This window comes from Molothrus ater, chromosome 21, assembly GCF_012460135.2.
Source record: "Molothrus ater isolate BHLD 08-10-18 breed brown headed cowbird chromosome 21, BPBGC_Mater_1.1, whole genome shotgun sequence".
NCBI lineage: Eukaryota > Metazoa > Chordata > Aves > Passeriformes > Icteridae > Molothrus > Molothrus ater.
In genome coordinates this window covers 8,425,903-8,447,538 of record NC_050498.2, presented here as the reverse complement: position 1 = coordinate 8,447,538, position 21,636 = coordinate 8,425,903, and the positions used below count along the sequence as shown (strand labels likewise).

General features: G+C 50.9%; 1 protein-coding gene across 1 annotated transcript in view; it reads right to left on the bottom strand.

The window, feature by feature from the left end:
* Positions 1 to 19,827, bottom strand: part of RPH3AL (rabphilin 3A like (without C2 domains)) — a 31,682-nt gene extending 11,855 nt beyond the window's left edge. The window contains 6 exon segments of the mRNA XM_036395211.2: positions 3,718 to 3,770; positions 3,772 to 3,881; positions 11,708 to 11,794; positions 15,619 to 15,748; positions 17,685 to 17,828; positions 19,737 to 19,827. Of these exon segments, the coding sequence (XP_036251104.1) occupies positions 3,718 to 3,770; positions 3,772 to 3,881; positions 11,708 to 11,794; positions 15,619 to 15,748; positions 17,685 to 17,828; positions 19,737 to 19,813 (601 nt within the window). The 5' untranslated portion in view covers positions 19,814 to 19,827.
* Positions 19,828 to 21,636: the final 1,809 nt, after the last annotated feature.

The window sequence follows — 21,636 nt, the reverse complement described above, 5'->3', positions numbered from 1 at the left end:
GCAGGGAAAAAGGCTCTTTTAAAAGCTGGGGGGCTGCAATGCTGGCTAAGAGTCCTCAAAGCAAAGGTTTGTCTAAAAACTATCTTCATTACTACCTGGGAACTTCAGGAAAAACATCTTCAGAACTCCCTGGGAGAGGTGGGGAGCTTTATATAAACACAGCTAAAAACAATCCATACATACCAGAGTGGGCTTTTTTTTTTCCTATATAATCCAAATCTCAGCTGCAAGACTCATTCTGACCATCTTATTGCTCAATTCTCTCAGAAAATGAAGTCCTGTTCCACTTGGTCATCATCTTTTTTTTTTTTTTTCTTTCTTTTTTTGCTCTCCTGGATTCATAAAATCCATTTCCTCAGCACAGCTCCTTCCTCCATGAATCCTCTGGAAATGCTGGGAGCCAGGATTTCTTTGGAGAAGGCCCCAGTGAATCAGTGGAGGTGACTTTAGCTGCCTGTCCCTGCTGCCATTCAGCAGCTCAGAGAGAACCAGCACAAGAGGAAGAAGAAAATATTAATGACTGGGAGGCACTCTCACCACAGGATCAGCCCTGTCTGCTCTCATTTCCTCTGCTGCCAATAAGATTGTCTTTTACTCACTGCACCAAAGTCTCCCTTTCAGGTAATCCTTCATCCAAACCTTCTGCTGGCACTTTCCAGAGCCCAGAAGTATTAAATCTGGTGTTCCAGCAGTTGCTGATATATCAATGGGAGTTGTTGGACAGCTGTTCTTTCAGAGGATGGAACAGATTTATCCCTATCTCCAGCTGACTGGGGAAAAAAAAAAAAAAGCTCATAAAATAAAATCTGCTGAGATAAAACTTGCTAGAAAAGCAATATTTCCACAGGGAATGGGTCACTCAGTGAGAGCCTGGAGCCCTGCAGCTGCTGGCAGAGCCCAGCTCCCTCCACACGTGCCTCAATCCCCAAGCCAGGGGCACACAGGGGATGGTGAAGGACAATTCTGGCTGTTCCTATTCCCAGAGGCAAATCAGGATGTGAGGAGGCTGTGCTGAGGCCAAGGGGAAGGAGCACTTGGCTGGGGCTGGGAGCTGGTGTTAAATGTGTGTTTTAAAAGCCATCCCAGCTCCCTGGTGCTGCCAGCTCAGGGCAGGCCCAGCCTGGCACACACACACACAGAGCCCTTGGCACCTCCTGCAGCTGCCAAAAACAGCAACAGCACGTGGGAATCACAGCCCCGGGGTGAGCACAGCCCCTGCAGCACCCAGAATTTTGGCAAGCACAGGGAGCAGGGAGGGTCACAGCTCCTGGTCAGTGCAGGTGGGGGAGTGAGAGAAAATGAGGATTTTACTGCTCAGGGTCCCACAGCCAGATCACACCCCAAGAAGGAGAAGGTGACTGGAGCCAGCCCTTGTCCCTTTCAGGAGCAGCAAAAGTTGCAGTTTTGCCACTGCAAAGTTGGCAGGTTGGGTGACCTGCAGCCACCCCCCAGCACATCCCTTTCTGCTCCATCCCCCTGCATCCCCCTGCCCAGGCACTGCTCCCCTGCCTCTGGCACATCCCACTGCTTGGCAACAGGGATGGAACAGGAAAACCCCCCAGGGACCAGCAGGGCAGGCAGCCCTCCTGCCAAACAGTGCAGCAGCTCGGGGATCACACTTCTGCTTGCTTTCCAGCTTTTTCCTGCACAACTCAGAGCCTGGATCAGGAAAGCCCTTGCTGCTCTTGCTCCCTCCCCCTGACCCAGCTGAGAATCCCACCCACATTCCAGCACACGGAGCAGAGCTGCTGCCCAGCAAAAGAAGTATTGCTGCCATTCTCCTCCTGACAATACATTTGTGCCTTAATTAATAGCAGGGTTCCCATGGCAACTGCTTGTTTATAACAGGAAAACTAAAGGCACCAGCAAATCCCAGTGGCAGCGAGCACGGGAGAAATACTGGGTGTGCAAAAATAAAACTTCTGCCTTCCACCCTCCTGCAGTGGGAGCAAATTCCCAGGTTCTGACACTGATCCCTCCCGTTTGAGGGGGAAAAAGGGACATTTGAGGTTTGTCCCATCTCTGCTGCATGGCGGCTCCTGGCATGGAGGGTGTGGCAGGACTGGGCTGGCCCCACCTGACCTGAATCCCTGAAGAGCTCAGAGCTGGCTCCCCTTCAGCACCTCAGGGATGAGCAGAGGGGCTGGACAGGGCTGGCCAAGATGATGGAAAGCCCAGGGAGAGCAGCCTGTCAGAGGCAGGAGTGTTAAATGCCAGAGCTCATTCCCAGGAACATCCGGCCAAGCAAGCTGCAGGGCTGTGCTCCCAGCTGCGAGGACGTGTCTGGGGGAGCCTGCACCAGGTGTGAGCTGACAAATGCTATCAGCCAGGCACAGGGAACCAGCCCAGGCCAGCTCCAGCTGCAGGTTCACCCTGGCAATATCATGGATCCACATCTCCACGGGGGAAGGAGCTGCCCTGCCCACGGCAGAGCTGGGAGATGACAAACAGCAGGAGCCCCAGCACTGGCAGCTTCAAAGGAGGTAAAAGGAGGGGGGAGATGCACAAGTTCCCAGCTCCAGAGATGAATTACAGCCTGCAGTGCCCACTGAAAGCTGGCCAGAGGACAGGCAGGGCAACAGGGAAAGAAAGCACCAGAAAATAAAGCCATAAATTAATATTACCCAACCCATAAAGCAGCAGCCAGACAAACATCAGAGAGCAGGGACAGAGGCAGCTCACCACCCACATCAAAGCTCACCAAAGGTCACTTTGCTGTCCTCTCCTGCTCCTGCCTGTATTTAAGGGGAAGCCTTCTCCAAAAAACAGAACTCAGCTGAAAAGCTGAACTTAGCAGGCCAGGTCTGGGCTCAACAGCTTCAGCTCCTAATGTTATTTCTATCATGTGAACAAAAAACAACCTCATCAATCAGTCCCTCTGCTAAGACAACTCCTTCCAAGCATCTCCTGGAGGGCAACGCAACCATCTATTGTTGATCTAATTTATGTTTAATTACAAAAGTTACAGCAGGGCTGGGAGTGCTTTCTTAGCTGGGCCCTGAAGAGCAGGTTTGTAAACCCAAGGCTCCTGAGGTTTCTTTATTAAAAGGTTATTTCCCCCTGCACTTCTGCTGAGTGGAGGAGAGCATGCAGCTGCTTCACTGGAGAGGTCTTCTCCAGCTGAGGGGATCTAACAGCAAAAAACAGAAGGGGAGAGGCCAGACAGTTCTGCTAATCCACACAGAGAGAAAGGAAATCAAAGCAGAACCGGCAGCAGCTCTGATGCTGCAGCACTCACATGCTGGCAGAGCAACTCCTAACTCAGCTCACAGTGACTTGAGGAATCTGCCCAGCAGAGCAGCAGAAGTGAGGAGCAAGGAGGGAGGGAATGAGCGCAGTTTTGGGTCAGCCCTGGCTGCACAGTGCTGGCCAGCAGTGGCACAGTCCCTGAGCTCAGCAGGAGCAGCTCCTCAGGCAGCTCTCTGTTCCATGGCTGTGTAGTGAAGGAGAAGGAATGAAAAACAGTGGGGTGAGGGCTGCAAGGAATGGAGGAAAGCAGGGCTGGACTGAAGGACAGGCACTCCAGGAGGACTGGGACTAATCCGAGCACTTCAACATCAGCGAATCCTCCAAAAACCATGAAACTCCAACATCCACATGGGGCACACACCACACCTTGTGGGAAAACACCCCTACCAGAGAACTTCCCTGACTGCTGGGAAGCAAGAGGAGAAGGCAGCTCCTCCTCCCACCTGTTTTTTGGGGGGGACAACCAACCTTTTCCCCTGGCCCAGGTGAAGGGGCGGCTGCTCCCGGCGCTCTCAGGGCTCCTGCCAGGGCTGGCCCTGCAGCTCCAGGGCTTTGCTGCTGCTGCTGCTCTTCAGAGGGGTGATGTACTTGGGCAGCCCTTTGTAGAACCACGCCCCAGACCTCTTCCAGACCTGCCAGAGACACAGACAGGACACCTTAAGCTGGGTTTTTACAGCAAAATGAGCTCCCCACCAAGCTTGGCCCAGCCGCTCGCTCTGATCCCAAATTCCTGCCCGGATTCATCTCCGTCCTCCTTGCACAGCTGAAAAATCCCAGCTGGGAGGAAGCAGCAGGTACAGATGGAAGGAGGAGCAGAAGGTGGTGGCAGAAGTGCTGCCTCATGCTGGACCTACAGCACAACCCCAGTGTTCATCCCACAGAGCAATTCAGGCCAAGCCAGGTCGTGTAATGAGCTTGAGAAAACAAGAAGAACTCTCAAATAACCTGAACCTGCCGCAGGAAATGGACCTCGAGCACCAAACTGTAATATCTGCTGTAAGAACAGCCTCCTCTCCAATTTAGCTTTAATGCAGCTTATGATGAAGGCACTCTATTAGGTATATTTAATATAAAGCCTGCTGTAAGCCAGGGGAAGGGAGAAGGGTGGCAGCTCAGACAAGGAGAAATGGCCTCTTACAAACCTAATTCTTGTGTGCCTTCCAGCAGCCTGATAATGAGCTAATGACACAGGCAGGGCAAAAATAAGTTAATATAGTAAAAATATCATTTTTTACTTCTTGCACTTCTGCTCAGAGTGAAGGAGATCATCAGTGTTCCCACTCCAAGTTCCCACAGCATTTTACACACAGTTTCATCACGATGGCAGTGGGTGCAAATGCAGATACCCCTAATTGCAGCAATACATTTGCAATTTGCCTTTAAGCTTAATGAAAGCAGAGGGCAGTGACAAAAGCTGACATTCAGGAGGACACCTGTAGTGACAAAATCAGACATTTAAAAAGCGGGACAGCAGCAGCACCACCACACTGATGGTTGCCTGGCTCCCAGAGCCACCAAGAGAGCTCAAATCTCCGTGTTTGGGGTCTTGAAAGCCAAGTGCAGGTGATCTGAATGCAGAGGGGGAGCTGGGAATGTGGTTTTTAAAGAAATCCACCCATCAGGAGAAGCAAGCAGAGCAGTGCTGCGACCCAGCACGCGCGCAAGGGGGAGAGGCTGGTGCATCACAGCAAGGTCTGCAAAGCAGCAGGTGAGAGCATCCCACAGCTCCACCAACGTTCTCCTGCTGGGTAAGCACCCAGCAGGAATAACCACCCAGCAGGAGGGTGAGTCTGCCACCCGGGAAAAAAGCTGGGGAGCCAATTTCCCCAAGAAACTGCAAGTTGTAATTCTGCAGAGGGGGTTTGGCAGGCAGGACACCTCAGCAGCTCCTTCTCTGCTCTGTGCCAACAGCCAAAGTGACCCAGCCAGGCAAGGCACAGGCTGACCCAGCTCCTTCTGTCCCTTCTGCTGGCACGTGGGGACTCCCAGCAGTCGGTGCAGTGTGTCAAACAGCACATGGCAGAGCAGCACAGGGACCCTGCCGGAACGGGCTCTGCCTGCTGAGAATCAGGAAACGCAACAGATTCTGAAGTGTGGGACAGAAATCTCTGCACAGAGCTCAGGTACATGCAGGAGCTGCAGGCTGGGCAAGCCCAGGGGTCCCTGAGGAGGGCTGGAGGTTTTGGGAGCCGCTGCACCCAGGGGCACAGCAGGAGAACAGGGACAGGGTTGGGAATTGTCCATCCCTGACACACGCTGGGGATCTGGTGCACACACACACCTTCCTGGATGAGCTGCTGGGGAGGAAACAGCCCTCTGGTACAGTCACTCTCTGAACAGACCTTGCAACATCTGTAATTTAATTTGAAGCACTGGAGAGACCTATTATCTTCAGGCTAGCTCCAATTTAGACACACCATAAAACCAATCAGACACAGCATGGATGGCTGGAACAAAGGCTGGGCACCCCCAGGTTCCTCACTACCCCAAAGCAAGTCGTTACAGAAAGAGTTAATGACACAACACACCCAGCTCTGATGTGCTAATACTACTATAAAATTGATTCTCTGCATACATATTCCCTTTAAATTGGTGCTTCTAATAGAGTTTGGTCCTATTATGGCAGCAGTGAAGTTGTTTTGAAATCAGCTCTGAAATAGCTGCAGCAAGATGCTGTCCCCTGGATGGATTCAGTCCCTCTGCCCCTCCAGGTTTGCAGCACAGCCCATCCTAAAGGACCAGAGATCACATCCTGCTCTGCACATGGGGCACTCTGAGCATCCTTGGATCAGAACTCCATGTTTTGATCCATGGTTGATGTTGTTGACTGCTATTGATGGCATCTGATTGATGGCCAGAGTGGCCTGACAGCAAAGTCCTTGCTTGATTTTAAATTAATCCATCTGCAACAGAGCCTTGAGAATAAAATTCTTATTTATCAGCAGGACTTTACTCTTGTCAAGGAAGGGAGGATGCTGCTCCCAGCAGTTCACATTAAGGTGGAATTTGTTCCCCACAGCAGTCTGAGTTTGGGTGGAGCTGGAACGTCAGCAGGGAGAGGGACAGCCGTGGCCATGACAGATAAATGCCTTTTATGACCCTGATAATATTCCCATTAAAGCTGCATCAAGCCATCACTGCAGCTGTGGAGTGACACACGCAGAAGCAGATGGGGATTTTATCGAGCATTTTCAAGAGCAGCCTGGAAATGGGACCTGACACAGAATCACTGGGCCCTGCTGAAGACTCATGTTGCTGCTCTGAGCACACAAGTGCTGAAACAAGCTCCTGAGCAGGGAAAACATTAGGGCTTGCTGATAAAGAGGTGGATCACAGCTTAGGGAATCACAACAAACACTTGCAGCCTCCCCAGAGTCCTCCTCATCTAAACAGAGATGCTCAGCTCTCGGGTTTTGGTTGTTAATTGCAGCCCTGAGATCTGCAGGATGTCTCTGTTTCAGCCCGTGTGTCCGAAGACCAAGTCAGAGCTCTTCACTTTTCGGTCTTGAAGTTGTTTATCAATTCTTATCTATAAAATTTTCTTTCTGCCCAGCCGAGGTCTGCTCAGCAGGGCAGCCACAGGCACTCTGACCACCCCTGAGGCGATGTTGTCTTTTTATACTACAAACTACCTATAACATATTTACAATTACTTTCCAATACCCTATCACCTATGTTAGACAGTGCACTTCTATTCCAAACCAATCCCAAAGTGCCAGCATCACAGCAGAAGATGGAGACCAAGAAGAAGAAGAAGAAGAAGAAAGGCTGGACACGCCCAAGTTCCTCCATCTTATCTCCAAAACCCCCATACCAAAAATCCTAAAATCTACATTTTCGCCCTGTGATCATTTTGTTATTGTACTATTTAAACTTCTATGACTATCAGGTCCTCATACAAAGCTGGCAATTTGCTCCACGGGTCACAATCAAACCCTCAGGTGCTCTGGGCTGTGTGCCAGGGTCTCTGAGCCCCTCGGCAACTCTGGACACCCAGAGGGATGCACTGAGTTCTGACACTTAGGAAAGATCTTTGCTGCAAAGCCACATTTTGCTCCACCACCTCCTGCTCGTGCCATGCAGCGTTCCCGCCCTGTCACAGACATCTCTTATGAAAAATCCTTTCCTTAAGATTTGTCCTCCTGAGAAGCTGAGAGGCCTCAGGAACAAAATGTAACCAATGGTTATCTGCTGCTGTGGAATGCAACAGGTGGATGTGTTGGATGTTTGTAATTAATGGCCAATCACAGCCCAGCTGGCTCGGACAGAGAGTCCTAGACGGAACCTTTGTTATCATTCTGTCTTATTCTATTCTTAGCTAGCCTTCTGATGAAATCCTTTCTTCTATTCTTTTAGTATAGTTTTAATGTAATATATATCATAAAATAATAAATCAAGCCTTCTGAAACATGGGGTCAGATCCTCGTCTCTTCCCTCAACCTGAGGCCCCTGTGAACACTGTCACACCACCCTGCAGCCCTTTCCTTCACAGCAGCCTGGGCTGGGTGAGAGGAAAACCACCCACTTCTACCCTCCCATGCTGACACCAGCAATACCAAAAGGTGGGGAAGCAGCTTCCTGTGGGCTACACGGAGGAGAAAGGCACCTGCAGATGCAGGCCCCTGCTGGCATGTCCTGCCTGCAGCACATCCCCACACAGCCCCTCTGTCCCAGCCCTCCAAACACTGCTGGCAGCACAGAGACAGAGAGAGCCAGAGCTCCTCAGCCTCGTTATTTGCATTCATCTGCTTTTCCATAACACAGAGATTTCCAATTACATTATTTACAGCAAGCTGCTGTCGACTCCCACATTGGGCACTTGAGGATGAAGGAAATTAAAAGGCAGTGGAATTACCATTCCCAGCTTTGTTTCTGGAATAGCAAAATCCATCGCCCCCCTGACCCCGACGTTTCTCGAGCTGCAGTGCCTGCCAGCCTTCAACCATTTATCATCCCCCTTTCAATCAGGCCTCTTTTTTTCCCCCCCTCTATTCTAGAGGACACTATTTTGAGTCTAACTACTCTGCTGCCACCCCCAAAATAATATGGCAGAGGCTATTGATGAGTTCTTTCAATTGCAAACAGGTGCACATCGCTCCCATTCAATGCAGAGTCACCCAAAATAAACACCCCTCTCCATTCCTGGGTTGTTTTGCCAGGAAATCGTCATGCCAGGCAGGAATAACCCCAAGCTATGGTGCTTTACAGTGTTCCAAGTGGTAGGAGTGGATATTTGAAAAGGGAAGCCCCGGGGGCAAAAGGGGGGGGAGATGACTCTGCTCCTCCAGCACAAAAATCTTTGTGTGATAAACTGAGAAATGCAGCCATGAAAATGCTGTGTAGTGAAGGAGAAGGAATGAAAAGGAAAGTGAAGCAGAGAGGGCAATTCTAAACTTTTAACAGGTCCCAGGTAGTTGACACTCTCTTTCATATTCGAGGGAGTTTAAGAAAAAAAGCTTTCCCCCCACCCCACAGAAACTGCTTTCATTATCCCTACAATTCTGGATGTGTCAATTCAAATGTAAATGTGCACAAATGCTTCCAAGAGGATTTAATTACAATGATAGCATCGCTAATTATGGATATATATATATATTAAAATATATGTATAAGGGGTAATTCAGGAAGGTGCTCTGCAGAATCTGGTGCTACCAGTCAAAATAAGGCTGTGCAGAGAGTTAAAGGGCTGGGCAGGGATGTGACAAAACCCAGCAGGTCCCTTTTCCCCTTCAGGCCAGGAGGTGAGAGGCAGATTTCAGCCAGGCACAGCTAATTCAGGATGGGCAGTGCCTGGCAGCAGGGAATCCTTCCAGCTGTGGATTTACCAGCAGCTGTGCTGCCAGGCAAGCTCTGCTGCTGCTGCCACCAGCCCTGTGCACTGCAGGAGCTGCTCCCTCTCTGCCCCGGGATCTCACTCCCACTGCAAACCCACAGCTGCAGGCAGGGATCAGCACCCCTGAGCTCCCACAGATCCTGCAGGAGCAGGGGTGACCCAGGGGATCAGCCCTCCACACCTGACTGCTCAAAGGTGCAGCAAGATCAAAGCAAAGGCACAAGAGGAGGGAAGGGGGAAGGGACATTCTTGCCCTCAGAAGTGGATGTGAGCATGGCTGAATTTGCTTCTGCCTTTGCTTGCAGGAGCACTGAACCACAATCCACAGCATCCACAGCAAAGGAAAACACCCACAGAAGCCTGGAAAAACAAAGGGGGGCTTCCCACAGCTCCCTCCGCAAACAGCTGGGACAAGTTCCCCTGGAGGGATGGTCTGGTTTACTCCAGGATGCACTGCTGGTGTGGGGCTGCCTGGGGGATGCTCCCCCTGCAGACACAGCCCCTGACCCTGCCCATCCCCTCTGCCCTGCCTGGGATGCCTGGGTGCAGCCAGAATCCCAGGAATCAGCAGGCAGAGCCCATCCCCTGCTTCCACTCCCCAGAAATAAGAAGGTGCCAGAGCAGCTCGCGGCTCTGCAGCACAGCCCTGCCAGAGGAGCTCCCCAAGGAAACAGAAAGCAGCACCAAGGCTGGGATTCCAGAGGGATCTGTGGGCACCCAGCACTGGGCTCTGACTGGAGAACTGATATTCCCACAGTTTGTAGCTCTGGAGTTGGTTTTGACCCAGGCTTGGGCGATGGTTTAATCACAACCAAAGCCAGGACTGCAAAAGGGGGACCCTAACCCTGACCTCAACCCTGATGTGCCACTAAACTTCTGCTGGCTTCATTCCAGCCTGCAGGGCTAAATAATAACCTGGGAAATGAAGGGATGAAGAAGTGTGGACACTGCCACAGGCTGCAGCTGTTAGCTGGTGCATGGGATGCCCAGCCCCAGCAGCCTCAGATCCTGCTGGGCCACATTTATTCTGATTTACCTCGACTTCCTTGGCCAAGGTTTCTCTAATTCTCAGCTCCCAAATCCCCAAAATAAAGGCAGGGCATGTAGGAACACAGGGGATGGATGATTTGATGTCTGTGTGCCTTCACTGTGACCCTGCCAACCTTCTCCTGTTCAGGGCACCAGCAGCAGCATAGATAAAAAAGGAGACAGGCTTGAACCCACCTTAAAAGGAATTGGAAAGTAAAGCAGAAGCTAAGGGTTGGGGGGCAAGTTGAGGCTATGATTTAGTCTAAGAAGGAAAGGTCCATCCATTTTCCTCAGGGATGCACTTTGGCTGCATCTCAGGGCTCACAGAGTGAGTGCTGAAGGTTATCATACCCTCACACTCTGGCCACACCTAACACGTGCTGGACACATCAATATTCTCTGCCCACTGACCAGGTTACTTACTATTTTTTAAGAAATAGGAAAAAAAACCCACAGTGGAACAGAGAGACTGAAAAAAACCCCAAAAGAATAAAGGAAATAAAGCAAATTTTAGTCCCTGCGTTTTCCTGCAGAGCACAGAGAATACCTGCACCTGCCTCAGTCTCTATTTTGGGATCTCTATCTGGAATTCAAAACATCCAGATGATTCAGTGTATCAAACTGTTATCAAAATCCAGGGAGCTGGAATGCTCTCTTCCTGCCCTACCCACACTGTTGCTGATAATTTAAATTATCAGCATCCACGTACCCCTCATTTTACCCGAGCATGGACTTTGTGGGTGCTCCCACACAAAAAAAAAACCCTCCAATGTAAAACCTAAGCAATGCAAAGTTTCCACGACTAATTAAAGAAAAAAATTCAGCACCTCCAACAGCTGCACAAACACTCTCACTACGCTTCAAAAATTGATTTAGCAGAGCACCCAGGTTACACAGCTGGGTACAGCTTGGTCTGAAATAGCTGGACTGCATTGATGTTCAAGGACCACAAGCCAAAGCCCAGAATAAATTGATGGGAACAAGTGAAAATCCATCTGTAATCACAGAACAAATTCACAGACTTCACTTCAGAGCCCTGATGTTGGGGGATGCTGGCTGGCAGACAAGAATTGAGGCAGACTATTACTTTTTCTTTTTTTTTGCAGTGTAAAGTCAAGGATGAAGGATATAAAAATTTAGAGACCTGCATTAGAAGTCTCACACACTGGCAAGTTATGGGATTTTGCAGGCAGGGAGGAAAACAGATTTAAAGGCTGCAATTCTAGTTATTTTTAGTGGGGCAAATATTGCAGTTACGCTCTACATCTCTCAAGCAGTATTAAAAAAAAAAAACAGTTAGCCAAGTTTATTTGCCACAGAGTGAGGAAGGAAAGGGTATAAGGGAACAACTTTATGGCCAGAGCTAGAAAAATCTCACAAAGTCAGGCTCCAAGTGTGGTTTTTACCCCTTCACCCCCTCATAAAACAAAGTTGTCACCACTGTGCGTGTTTGAGCCTGCCTGGCCTCCAGCCCAGCCTCCCAAATCCCATTTTCTGCCTTGCAAGGCCCAGGGAGGAGCCCACACATGCTGTGCACAGCTTTGGGGTGGGCAGGTGGGTGCTGCCGAGCCCCAGCTCCCCACAGCTGTGTTTTACCTCTCTCTGCTCACTGCAGATCTTGCACAGCCACAGGGGACGTTTCTGGCCTCCAACAGTTTCTATCCCACACTTGGTGCAAACTTTCTGAAACAAGGAGAGAGAAAAAAAGGAAGAAAAAACAAAAAAAAAGAGAGAGGTGGTGTTAGCAGCTCCCCGCAGCCCTTGGGGGAGAGAAGGTTGAGAAGCAGCAGCTCTGTTTTGCTCTCCTTAAAAACCTAAAGCGTGGCACAAATTCCCTGTTTTTCCTGGAGAAGCACTGCCTGCAGGAAGGTGCTGCAGGGCTGTAAGGACAGGAGACAAAGGCAAATCCACTGCACAGTCCTTGATCCCAGGGAGAGGAGAGAGCTGGGCAGGGCAAACCAAACCCCATCACCCACAGGTGAATTTCCAGAGCTGCTTTTTTATTCCCCTGAATCCCAACCCCCGGTGCCTGAGGTGTGGAAAGCAGCTGTAAGCGGGCACAAGTGCGAGGTTGGGAATGTTCTCCTTCCTCCTCTCACACACAAGTGTTGAACCCCACGTTTTCCCCTCCGTCTCAGCGCTCTCTCCTCGATCTGGGGCTGTTTAGCAGGAGGCCATGGCCGTGGTCACACACATTTCCTGAATGTCTCTGGCTCTGCACAGCCCTTGCTGCTGTCTCTGCTGGCATTCCGAGCCATTTACAACCACCTGAATCACCCAGCATTACATAATGAAGCTGATGCCTATCAGCCCTGGCACTGCAGCCTGAATGAGAAATGGGATGAATCCTTTGATCCTCACAGAGGAGCAGCCGCTCACAAGACTAGAGCAAAGGCTTGCTGAGATATCCACGGGGATTGGATGTCCCCAGGTTCACACATCGCCCACACCAGGCTGCTCCTGTGCCCAGGGATCAAGGTCTCACCTTCTTCATCCCACTATTCCTGCCCTCATCCTCATCCTCCCAGAGAAACAATGAACAGCCTGTTGAGCCTGGTGCATCACCCCTCAGCATGGTGCTCCCCAGGCCAAGGGGGATTGGCACATTCAGTCACAGACCCCACCTAAAAGACCTCAAATTCTCCCCCTCCCAACCCAAACCCCGAGGGAGCAGCTCAGCCTGAAACACCCTCCAAAATCCCAATCCCCACACGGAGAGCGCATTCAAACGCTCCCTCTAGTGGAAATTCCCAACAGGTTTTACTCCCAGCCACGAATTCTGAAAAATCCCAGCATTAAAACGGTGTTTTCCTCCTCCTCCCCTCCTCTGCAGAGTAGCTGGGAAATTGAGCATCACTCAGAATCCCCTCGGAAGAAGACATAAAAATCAAGGGCATTAAACGCAGCCCCATTTCTCATTAAATACAAGACAAAGCACTTTCCTCTCCCACTCATCCTTCACCTTTTACACATGACATCAATCCCCTCTGCATGGTAAAGCACCCTGGGCTTTGTCTCACTCCTGCTATGGTTAACACATCTGGCTTTGCCACAGTTATGTCACAGATAATAAAAATATCCCAATATTAAAAGCATTCTTTCCAAAGCAGAAAGCGGCACTTAGAAGATCCATCAGAAGTGCAGAAGCTCTGTTCAGCAGCAGGGACTTGCTGGAGGTAAATTCTTTGCTGTGTTTCAGGTGCATCATTACAATTCCTGGTACTGAATTAAATGTGCTGCAACGACACGGTACCAGAGCAGGGCCTGCCAGAAAAAGATGAACTTTAAAAAAATCCATAATTCCCTGACAAATTGCTTATTGCACACAGCACTCCATGAGTGATGGATATCCCTGGACAAGAGGGAACAAGCAGTTCACTCTGTGCTCTGCTGAAGGGTTGGCTGTTCCCTGAGTTCACTTCACAACATTAGAAAGCAGAAGGGGACAAGCCCAGGGCACCCAGGCAGAATTGCCTTGGGCCAGCACAGAGCTGAAAAGTGCAGCCAGTCTGAAAGCAGCTGCAAAATGCACCCTGGAAAAGTTGGGGCTCACTTAAATCAACCGTGGATGTGAATGCTGCTGAACTGCCCAACAGACTCCAGACAAAAGGGAATTAAAAAAAAAAGAAGAAAAAGGAAGAAGAAAAAGAAAAGAAGAAAAAGAAAAATAAGAGAAAAGAAATGAGAAAAGAAAAGAAAAGAAAAAAAGAGAAAAAGTAAAAAGGAAAATAGGAGAAAAAGAAACAGGAAAAAGGAAAATAGAGAAAAAGAAAAAAAAGAAAAAAGAAAAAGAAAAAGAAAAAAGAAAAAAGAGAAAAAAAGAGAAAAAGAAAAAGAAAGGAAATAAGAAAATCCAGGTTTTCTCTGGGGTTTTCTGGACACAGCCCTCCTCAGGGACAGCTGAGGGTCACTCCTGCAAGGGGACAGGGCTGGGAAGTGCCTGAAGCAGCCCCTGCCTCCTCAGTAGCGCTGAGGGCTCACAGGAAATTGGTTAAAAAGCCCCATGGCAACGTGACTTAGCTGGCTCCTGACAAGGTGAGGGCAGAACTGCCAGGGGAAGAAGGCAGGAACAGAGCACATCCTGTTATTCCACATGCCTGAAATACAGGAAACAGCCAAGAATCTCCTGCCTGTCACCAACCCTTTATTGTCCACAGTGCACAGAGACCACGCTGCTCCCATCCAAACCCAACCTTTCACTCTCCACTGCTGCTTCCTCCCACATCCCTTCCCTAAAAGCTGCTTTCCCCATGGTTCAGGAGCCAGGGGCTCCAAGATTTGTGTTTCCTTCCCCAGGCACTGCCTTGGAAGGAATTTTCTGCACAATCCCAGTGATTTCTGTGGCTTCCAGCAGAGGAACCTGCTCTGCACGAGGGCTGCGTCCCACAAAAGCCAGCAGGGCCACAGAAGGTTGTCTCCCATGGTCCAACCACCAGTCCATGGTAGTTTTTACTAAAAAAAAAAAGGAAAACCAGCAGGTTTTACTCAGCAGAACCGCTCCAGCACCCAGCAGGTGCCCTCACCTCGCCACAGGAGATGCACTGGCATGAAGGAGCTCCCAGAGGGGAGTCCCCAGGGAAGGTGGGCTTCAAGAGCAGGAAAAGCAGCCTCCCAGCAGAGGCAGGATGAGGTGGTTGCCTTGGAGATCATAATCTCCACAGAAATACAGATGAACCCCTCAGCTGTGGAGCCAAGAGCAGCAGGAACCATCCCTGGGGTGCTGGAGAGCAACAGCTCACACAACACAGGCACTCCCTGAGGCTCAGGGATGGAAATCTTGCACTGGCTTGGAGCTTGAGGATGGACTTGGGTCCTCCTGGAAGGTCTCAGGGCAGACCTTGCAGTGAGGCCCAGCAAAGCTCACAGACTCTGTTCTGAGCTGTCTCTGGTGGCTGCACATTCCTGCCCCTTGTCCCACGCTGCAAACCCCAAAAACCCCAGCTGGGAATTGCAGAGGGGGCTGGCACAGCCCTTCCCAGCACTGAGGGCAACTCAGGCACTTTGGGATCCCAAGGAATCTCTTGTTATCACCAGGACCCTGAGGAACCTCTTGTTATCACCAGGATCCTGAATCTCTTATCATCACCAGGATCCTGAGGAATCTCTTGTTATCACCAGGACCCTGAGGAACCTCTTGTTATCACCAGGATCCTGAATCTCTTATCATCACCAGGATCCTGAGGAATCTCTTGTTATCACCAGGATCCTGAGGAGCCTCTTGTTATCACCAGGATCCTGAGGAATCTCTTGTTATCACCAGGATCCTGAGGAACCTCTTGCTATCACCAGGATCCTGAGGAACCTCTTGTTATCACCAGGATCCTGAGGAATCTCTTGCTATCACCAGGATCCTGAGGAACCTCTTGTTATCACCAGGCTGCCACAGCAAACTCGATGGTCTGACAGCACCGGTGACAATAAAATCACCCTGCAGAGCTCTCCGAGGGCCTGGTGGTGTTTCCTGGAGAGCCCTGCCGCCAGGGACAGGCTCGTGTGACCAAACCCACCTTTTTGCAGTCCTGGCAGAAGACAGAGGAGCTGCCCAGCAGCCCCAGCATCTCCCCACAGAGCAGGCACTGCGAGAGGCCGTTCCCCATGGCGTTCCTCCTCATGTTCTCCAGCCTCTCCACCAGGCGCCTGCGGGCAGGAGGCACAGCACAGTCACAGCACTGCAGGAAAAGCTCCAAGTCCATACCAATTTATTTTCTTTATTGACATTTGGCATGCTAAAAGGACATTTCAGAAAAGTTTGCCATAGTTTAAAGTCGTTATTTCTTGTGAGAAAATCTAAATTTGAATGAATTGAACTAGCTGAAAAAATACAGAAACACTTCTAATCTACAAAATAGCAGTAAAGATATTGCTACCTGAATGAAATTTTTTTGCATACCTTCCCAAGGGGAGTCTAGTATTCTACAGCACCCAAAGCTTGTATGTGGGTCTTGAAATCTCATATTTCAGTGTAGCTGGAGAAGATCTTTACACAATATACTTAAGTGGGGACATCAAAATAGCACATATCTATTTCTGTCTATGACATGTGAAAGTCTAAGTTTTATCCATTGTCTTGCCCTCACACCAGGGCAAGTCAAAAAGCACTGGGAAAGGGGCAAAGGAGCTAAACCTGCCAAGCCCTCTCCATTTCCCATCTCCCTGAAAGCAGCACTGACTTGCCCATGTCCCATTAGAAGCAGGAAGGCCAGGCTGAAGGCCAAAGAGCAAAATGAGCCAGACTGAAGCCATCAGACCAAAATGAGCCTGGCTGTGGCACAGGAATGGCACTGACTGCTCCCTGCTCCCCACCACAGCCCGTCTGGAAGACAAGAAGCACATATGCAGGCTCAATGTCTGCAACAGCAGGGCTGGGAGAGGGCAGGAAGGCGGGACAGGCAATTAGGATGCAGGGTGTGGGGAGCATGCAGAGCAAGGCTGCTCTGCCGTGAGATCACTGCTTGGCAACCTTCAGGCCATCTGCAGAGGGGGACAGCAGTAGCCAGGCCATTCATCAGCACCAGCAGCAGGAGGGAGTGATCCTGCCATCCATGAATCCCACTCTCATTAGTGCTAATGTCCCATCCACCAGGGCTCCTTGGAGAGCAAGGCAAGGGCTGTTTGAAAGAGGTGCTGCCGTGGTGGGGAGGTCAGGCTGCACAGCCAGGGAGAGCCATCATTAGTGGATTTATGATCCTCGACTTGGACTCCGGCACAAAAGAGCTCCTGGGAGTGAACAAAAGGCATTTCAGAGAATGCCTGAGCACAGGAGCTGCAAGGGGAGCACTTGCTGCAGCTCCAGCAGCAAGCACACAGGAGCAGGCAGGCCCTCAGGGTCGCTGGCTGCTGCTGGGGTCTCCCATTTATCACAAAAACATCACTGCCACTGCTCGTTAGCCCTCACTAACGAGCTCAGCACAGGGAAGCAGAGAAGCAAGGCCTGCTGGACAGGGGCTGGGAGTCCCTGGGATTTCTGGCTCATGAACACAAACACTGCTGGGAAATGCTGCAGGGCTGCCCAGCTCCCTGCCTCTGAAGGCAGCATGATCACAACACAGAGCTCAGGCCAGACCTCCAGCAGGACTGAGAGCAAATGGGAACCTGCAGGAGCAAAAGGATGCCTGTAAATTAAATAATTCAAGCTAGCAAACCCCATCCAGAGGGCTCAGCCAGCTAGAACATAAACTCATTCTCTGCTCCAGGCAAAATCCCAGGGGCCTGTTGCGGACAAGGGAAAACCTGATTGCACTGCCAGCAGTGATCCTGAGCCACCCATGCCCTGGGCACAGCCCAGCCTCTCCCAGAGCCCCTGCCTCACCCAGCACCACCTGCATGTCCCAGGGGCTACGTCAGGGCTGCAGCCTCAGCAACCCCCAAGGCTCAAAGCAGGAAAAGACTTCAGCGAGAAGGAAAACACAGCGGTCATCGCCTCCAAACAAGCAGCATGGGAGGGGAAAATCACTGAGCTAAGGGATGCTGTGAGGGATGGAGGCTGAGCTCAGGCAGCTGGGAGAGGCACTCCTGCCTGGGCCGGCCTTTTCTGGGGAGGGAGGGAAGGGAAGGGACAGGAACGTGGCCGTACCCGACGCGCTGCTGCTCCGCCACGTCCAGCTGCTCTGCCTTGCGGATGACTCCCAGGATGAGCTCAAGCTCCTGGGGGCTCAGAGCCTGCATCTTCCTCTGCTTCTCAGTCTGGAATGTGTGCACTGACCAGCCCGTCTGGAGCCTGTGGGAGGGCGTGGAGGGCAGGACTCAGCTGGGGAGGGAAGCACAGAGCCCCGGCCCTGCCCTGGAGGATGGCTGGGATGGATGGAGGGCAGAGATCTCTGGAGCCAGGTTGTGGAACTTGGGGTTTATTGCAAAGGGTGTGGGTGCAGGGGCTCTGCTGGGAGCTGCCAGCTCAGAGCAGGCCCCAAAGAGGAAGAGAGAGGTAAAGAGAGAGAAGGCAAGAGGGTGGTAAAGAGAAAAGGAGAGAGCAAGGTTCCCGTTACAATCCAATAAATCTTCTTCTGTGCTGAATATTCTATTTTTCACTAGCCAATCTAATATAAGATACAAATCCTATAGCATTTACATACAGCCTATAGGAATCATTACATTACCATACTGTGTTACATTTTAAACCCTAAAAACTCCTCTTTGGACCCCTTCTGCCAAGCCTAAAAACTACTCTTTGGAAGCCCTAAAAACTACTCTTTAGAAACCCTAAAAACTACTCTTTGCAGTAGTTTTAAACCCTAAAAACTACTCTTTAGACTCTTTCTGCCAAGCTAGTAGGGTCTGCTCTGCCCCTTGGAGCTGTCTGAAGGCAGAGGGTATTGTTTGATCAAAAGGGGGATTACCTTCAGCTGGCCACATCATTGTTTTCCAGTTGTTCAGTAACTGAGGTATCTCAAAGCCTGCTATCATTTCCATCTTGTTTCTCTATTCTCAAAATCTTGTTCCTATATTTCCATCAGTTTCTATATTCTCAAAACCTCTTGCCAGGCAATCATATTTCTAAGGCTTTCCTGTTTCATCTTTCCTGCCCCACAGCCCAGGCACACAGACCCACGGCAGCCTCCCAGCAGGGATGTCTGCTCCATGCCTAAAGCCCAAAGCAGAGGCTCCTCTCACTGGCCACATTTCCACAGCAGCACTGAGTGCTGTGCTGCCTCTCCCTGCCCTCTGCCCTCCCTTTCTGCTCCTGTTTGTGTTTTTCTAAGCCCCTGTTCTGTTCCTGCCTGTCCACAAAGCAGCAGCAGCAGCATCACCCTGGGGCTGCCTGTCCTGGGGATCCCCTCCCAGGGATGGATGCTGGTGCCAGGCACCACAAATGCCAAGAGCAAACTCCCAAACACAGGGATCACCTCCTCCCTGCAGGATCCCACATCCCTCATGCCCTCAGTTCAAACACACAAACCCCTGGGCATGCCTAGAAATACAAATTTGGCACCATCCTCCCTTGGTCTGGCCCAGGTTCACACGAGGACTCCAGCAAACCCCCTGTGCCTCACATGCAGCAGCTGATGCTTCTCCTTGGCTCACTTGGCAACAGGCAGGAGCTTTCACAGCTCAGTTAATTAATTACCATCCAAGAGAGCTTTGGAGGTCACTGGACACACTTATGGCTGCAAGGAGGATGCACTCCTGGGCACCACTGCCTTGCTGAGGCTTTCTGCAGGCTGGGGAGGTGGCAGTGGGGTGCTGAGCCAGGCAGCCCCCTCAAACCATGGGGTGTTCCCCTATTTTCTAACACTCTGCAGCAGCAGCTGAGCCCAGGGGGTCAGGCAAGAGCAGAGGTGGCACAGTCCCAGCTGCCAGGGAGTGAAAACACCCAAGAAAAATGCACTTCTAGAGCTTGACTCATCCCCGTCCTTTTAGTCCTTAGGTTGTGCAGTAATTTTAACCTTCGGGGGAAAACGAGAACTAATGACAAGTTCCTAAAACAAAAAGGTGCTGGCAGCTGGGGGATGCCATCAATTGTGCTCCAACCCTTCCTTTCACCCAGGGGAGGGCTGTGGGATGGACTCCAGGGGTGCAGGAAGAGGCCAAGAGCCCAGAGACACCAGGAAAGCTGTGAGGGCAGAGCCAAGGGTGGAAAGGGTGGAAAGGGAGGAGGAGGAGGAGGATGAGGAGGGTGGGGAGGACTCACTTGGCTCTCAGGGCCAGCTGCCGGTCGTTGGGGCAAACCCAGGGGCCCGAACCACTGCCAAAAATCATGTCAGCCATGGCCCCAGCCTGGGGAGGGGGTGGCAGGAGTCACACCTGGAAGAAGCAAACAGAGCTGATCTGCCAGCACCACACACAGTGGGAACAGCCAGCCTCTCACCCACAGACAGTGATAAAAACATCCCATCACCCTCATAAAATAGAAGCTAATAAATACTTTCAGATACCTTGAAGGCAAGGCTGGAAGTTTAGATTTTATGGTATACACTGAAAAAAAAAAAAAAAGCCAGACACTCTTTGTCAGTCCTGATTTTTCATTTCAAACTAGAGAAAAGCATTGTCTGTAAAAATAATCCCTGCCTCCCCACCTCCAGAGCCCCAGCACTGCAGTTCTGACAGAGAAAGCCACTCCAAAGGACACAAAGAAGCTACAGTTGCCTTTTTTTTAACCTCTTAATGGGGTAACAAACAAAAACCCACGCAACAATCAGCATGAATAGTGGCAAGTCATTTCCTTCATTAAAACTGCCTCCATAATAGCCTGATATTTATAACTCCAGCCTACAACAGCAGCTTGTTTGCATCCCCTGATCCTTGAGACAGCACCTCTTGCAGCAGATCTCCTGCTGTGGCTCCTGTCCCTGGCATGGTCACACCAGAGCTCAGTGAAAATTCCTCTGAACTGATCAGGAAAGGCAGCAAGAACCAACTTCCAGATGCTCGTGGGAGAAACATCCCCCAAGGAGACTCTGCAGCTGAGCAGTTCTGAGTCCTACCAGCAGCTCAGATGAATGGAAAGCACCAAGGGACAGGCACAGCCAAAGGATTTCAATGGATGCTGAACTAGGCTTGATGTACTGAGCTTTCAACCAGCTGGATGTGCTCTCCAGCAGAGCGTCTCACAAGCCCTAATGCATTAATTCCCAGGTATTAATGCTTGTCCCCAGCACAGACACTTGCCAGCTTTGGAGCCACACCTGCTGGGCAGAGATAAGGTGTTTAATGCTGGTTGGCAAGCAGAAATCAGATCCAATGGCAGGCCAGGTGTATCACCTGCCAGCTGAGCTGGAGTTCCCAAGCAAACTCTGTTTTTCCAGCCTCCCTCCCCAGCAGTGCTGCAGCCACCCCTGCTATCTGCTGCCGCCACACTGAGCTCTGTGTGCTCTGCCAGGCACAGCCTGGTGGCCTTGGCCCCCTCACACAGAGCTTGTGCACATCAAACCCTCCCTGCTGTGCTGAGCTCACGCGTCCCCCAGCACAGAAACACCAGAGAACTGCCAGCTCCCCCCTGCCAAACCCCACCTCAGCCCCCAGAGCCAAAATGAAGCAGTTCCCTCCTCTCTCCGGCCATCCCAGTTTCTGGAGAGAGACTGAAAATGCAGCGCTTGCAACAGGCAGGAGGGAAGAGGGGAAATTCCACACAGATTTCTTTCAGTGCAAGGGGAAATGTGTGCAAAGAAAGGTGGAGGCTCAGAAGGGTCTGACTTCTGCAAAGGGAGGCATGGGGGAGATGGGAAAGCTGCAGGAAGCAGGGCTGAGGCAGGAAGGACAGACAGAAATGTCACACGGGATTTTTTAAATTAGTCAAAGTGATGGCTCTTGAAAGAGAAGAAAACCTTGAACCCTGGCACTGCTCCCCTCACTCTGCTCAGTGCCACACGCTGGGATTGCATTTCCATCCAGCCCCAGAACTCCTCCTGCTCTTTTAATCTTCCTGACAATCTCCAGCCAGAGATTGTCTGTTCTCCAGGAGAGAACACCAAGAACACCTTCCCCACTCCCATCCCACAGTGCTCACACCCAGGGGAGCAATCAGGCATGAACAGCACAAGAACACAGAGGCTCCCACCCTCAGGCCTGAGTTAGAAGCAGAGAAAAGCTAC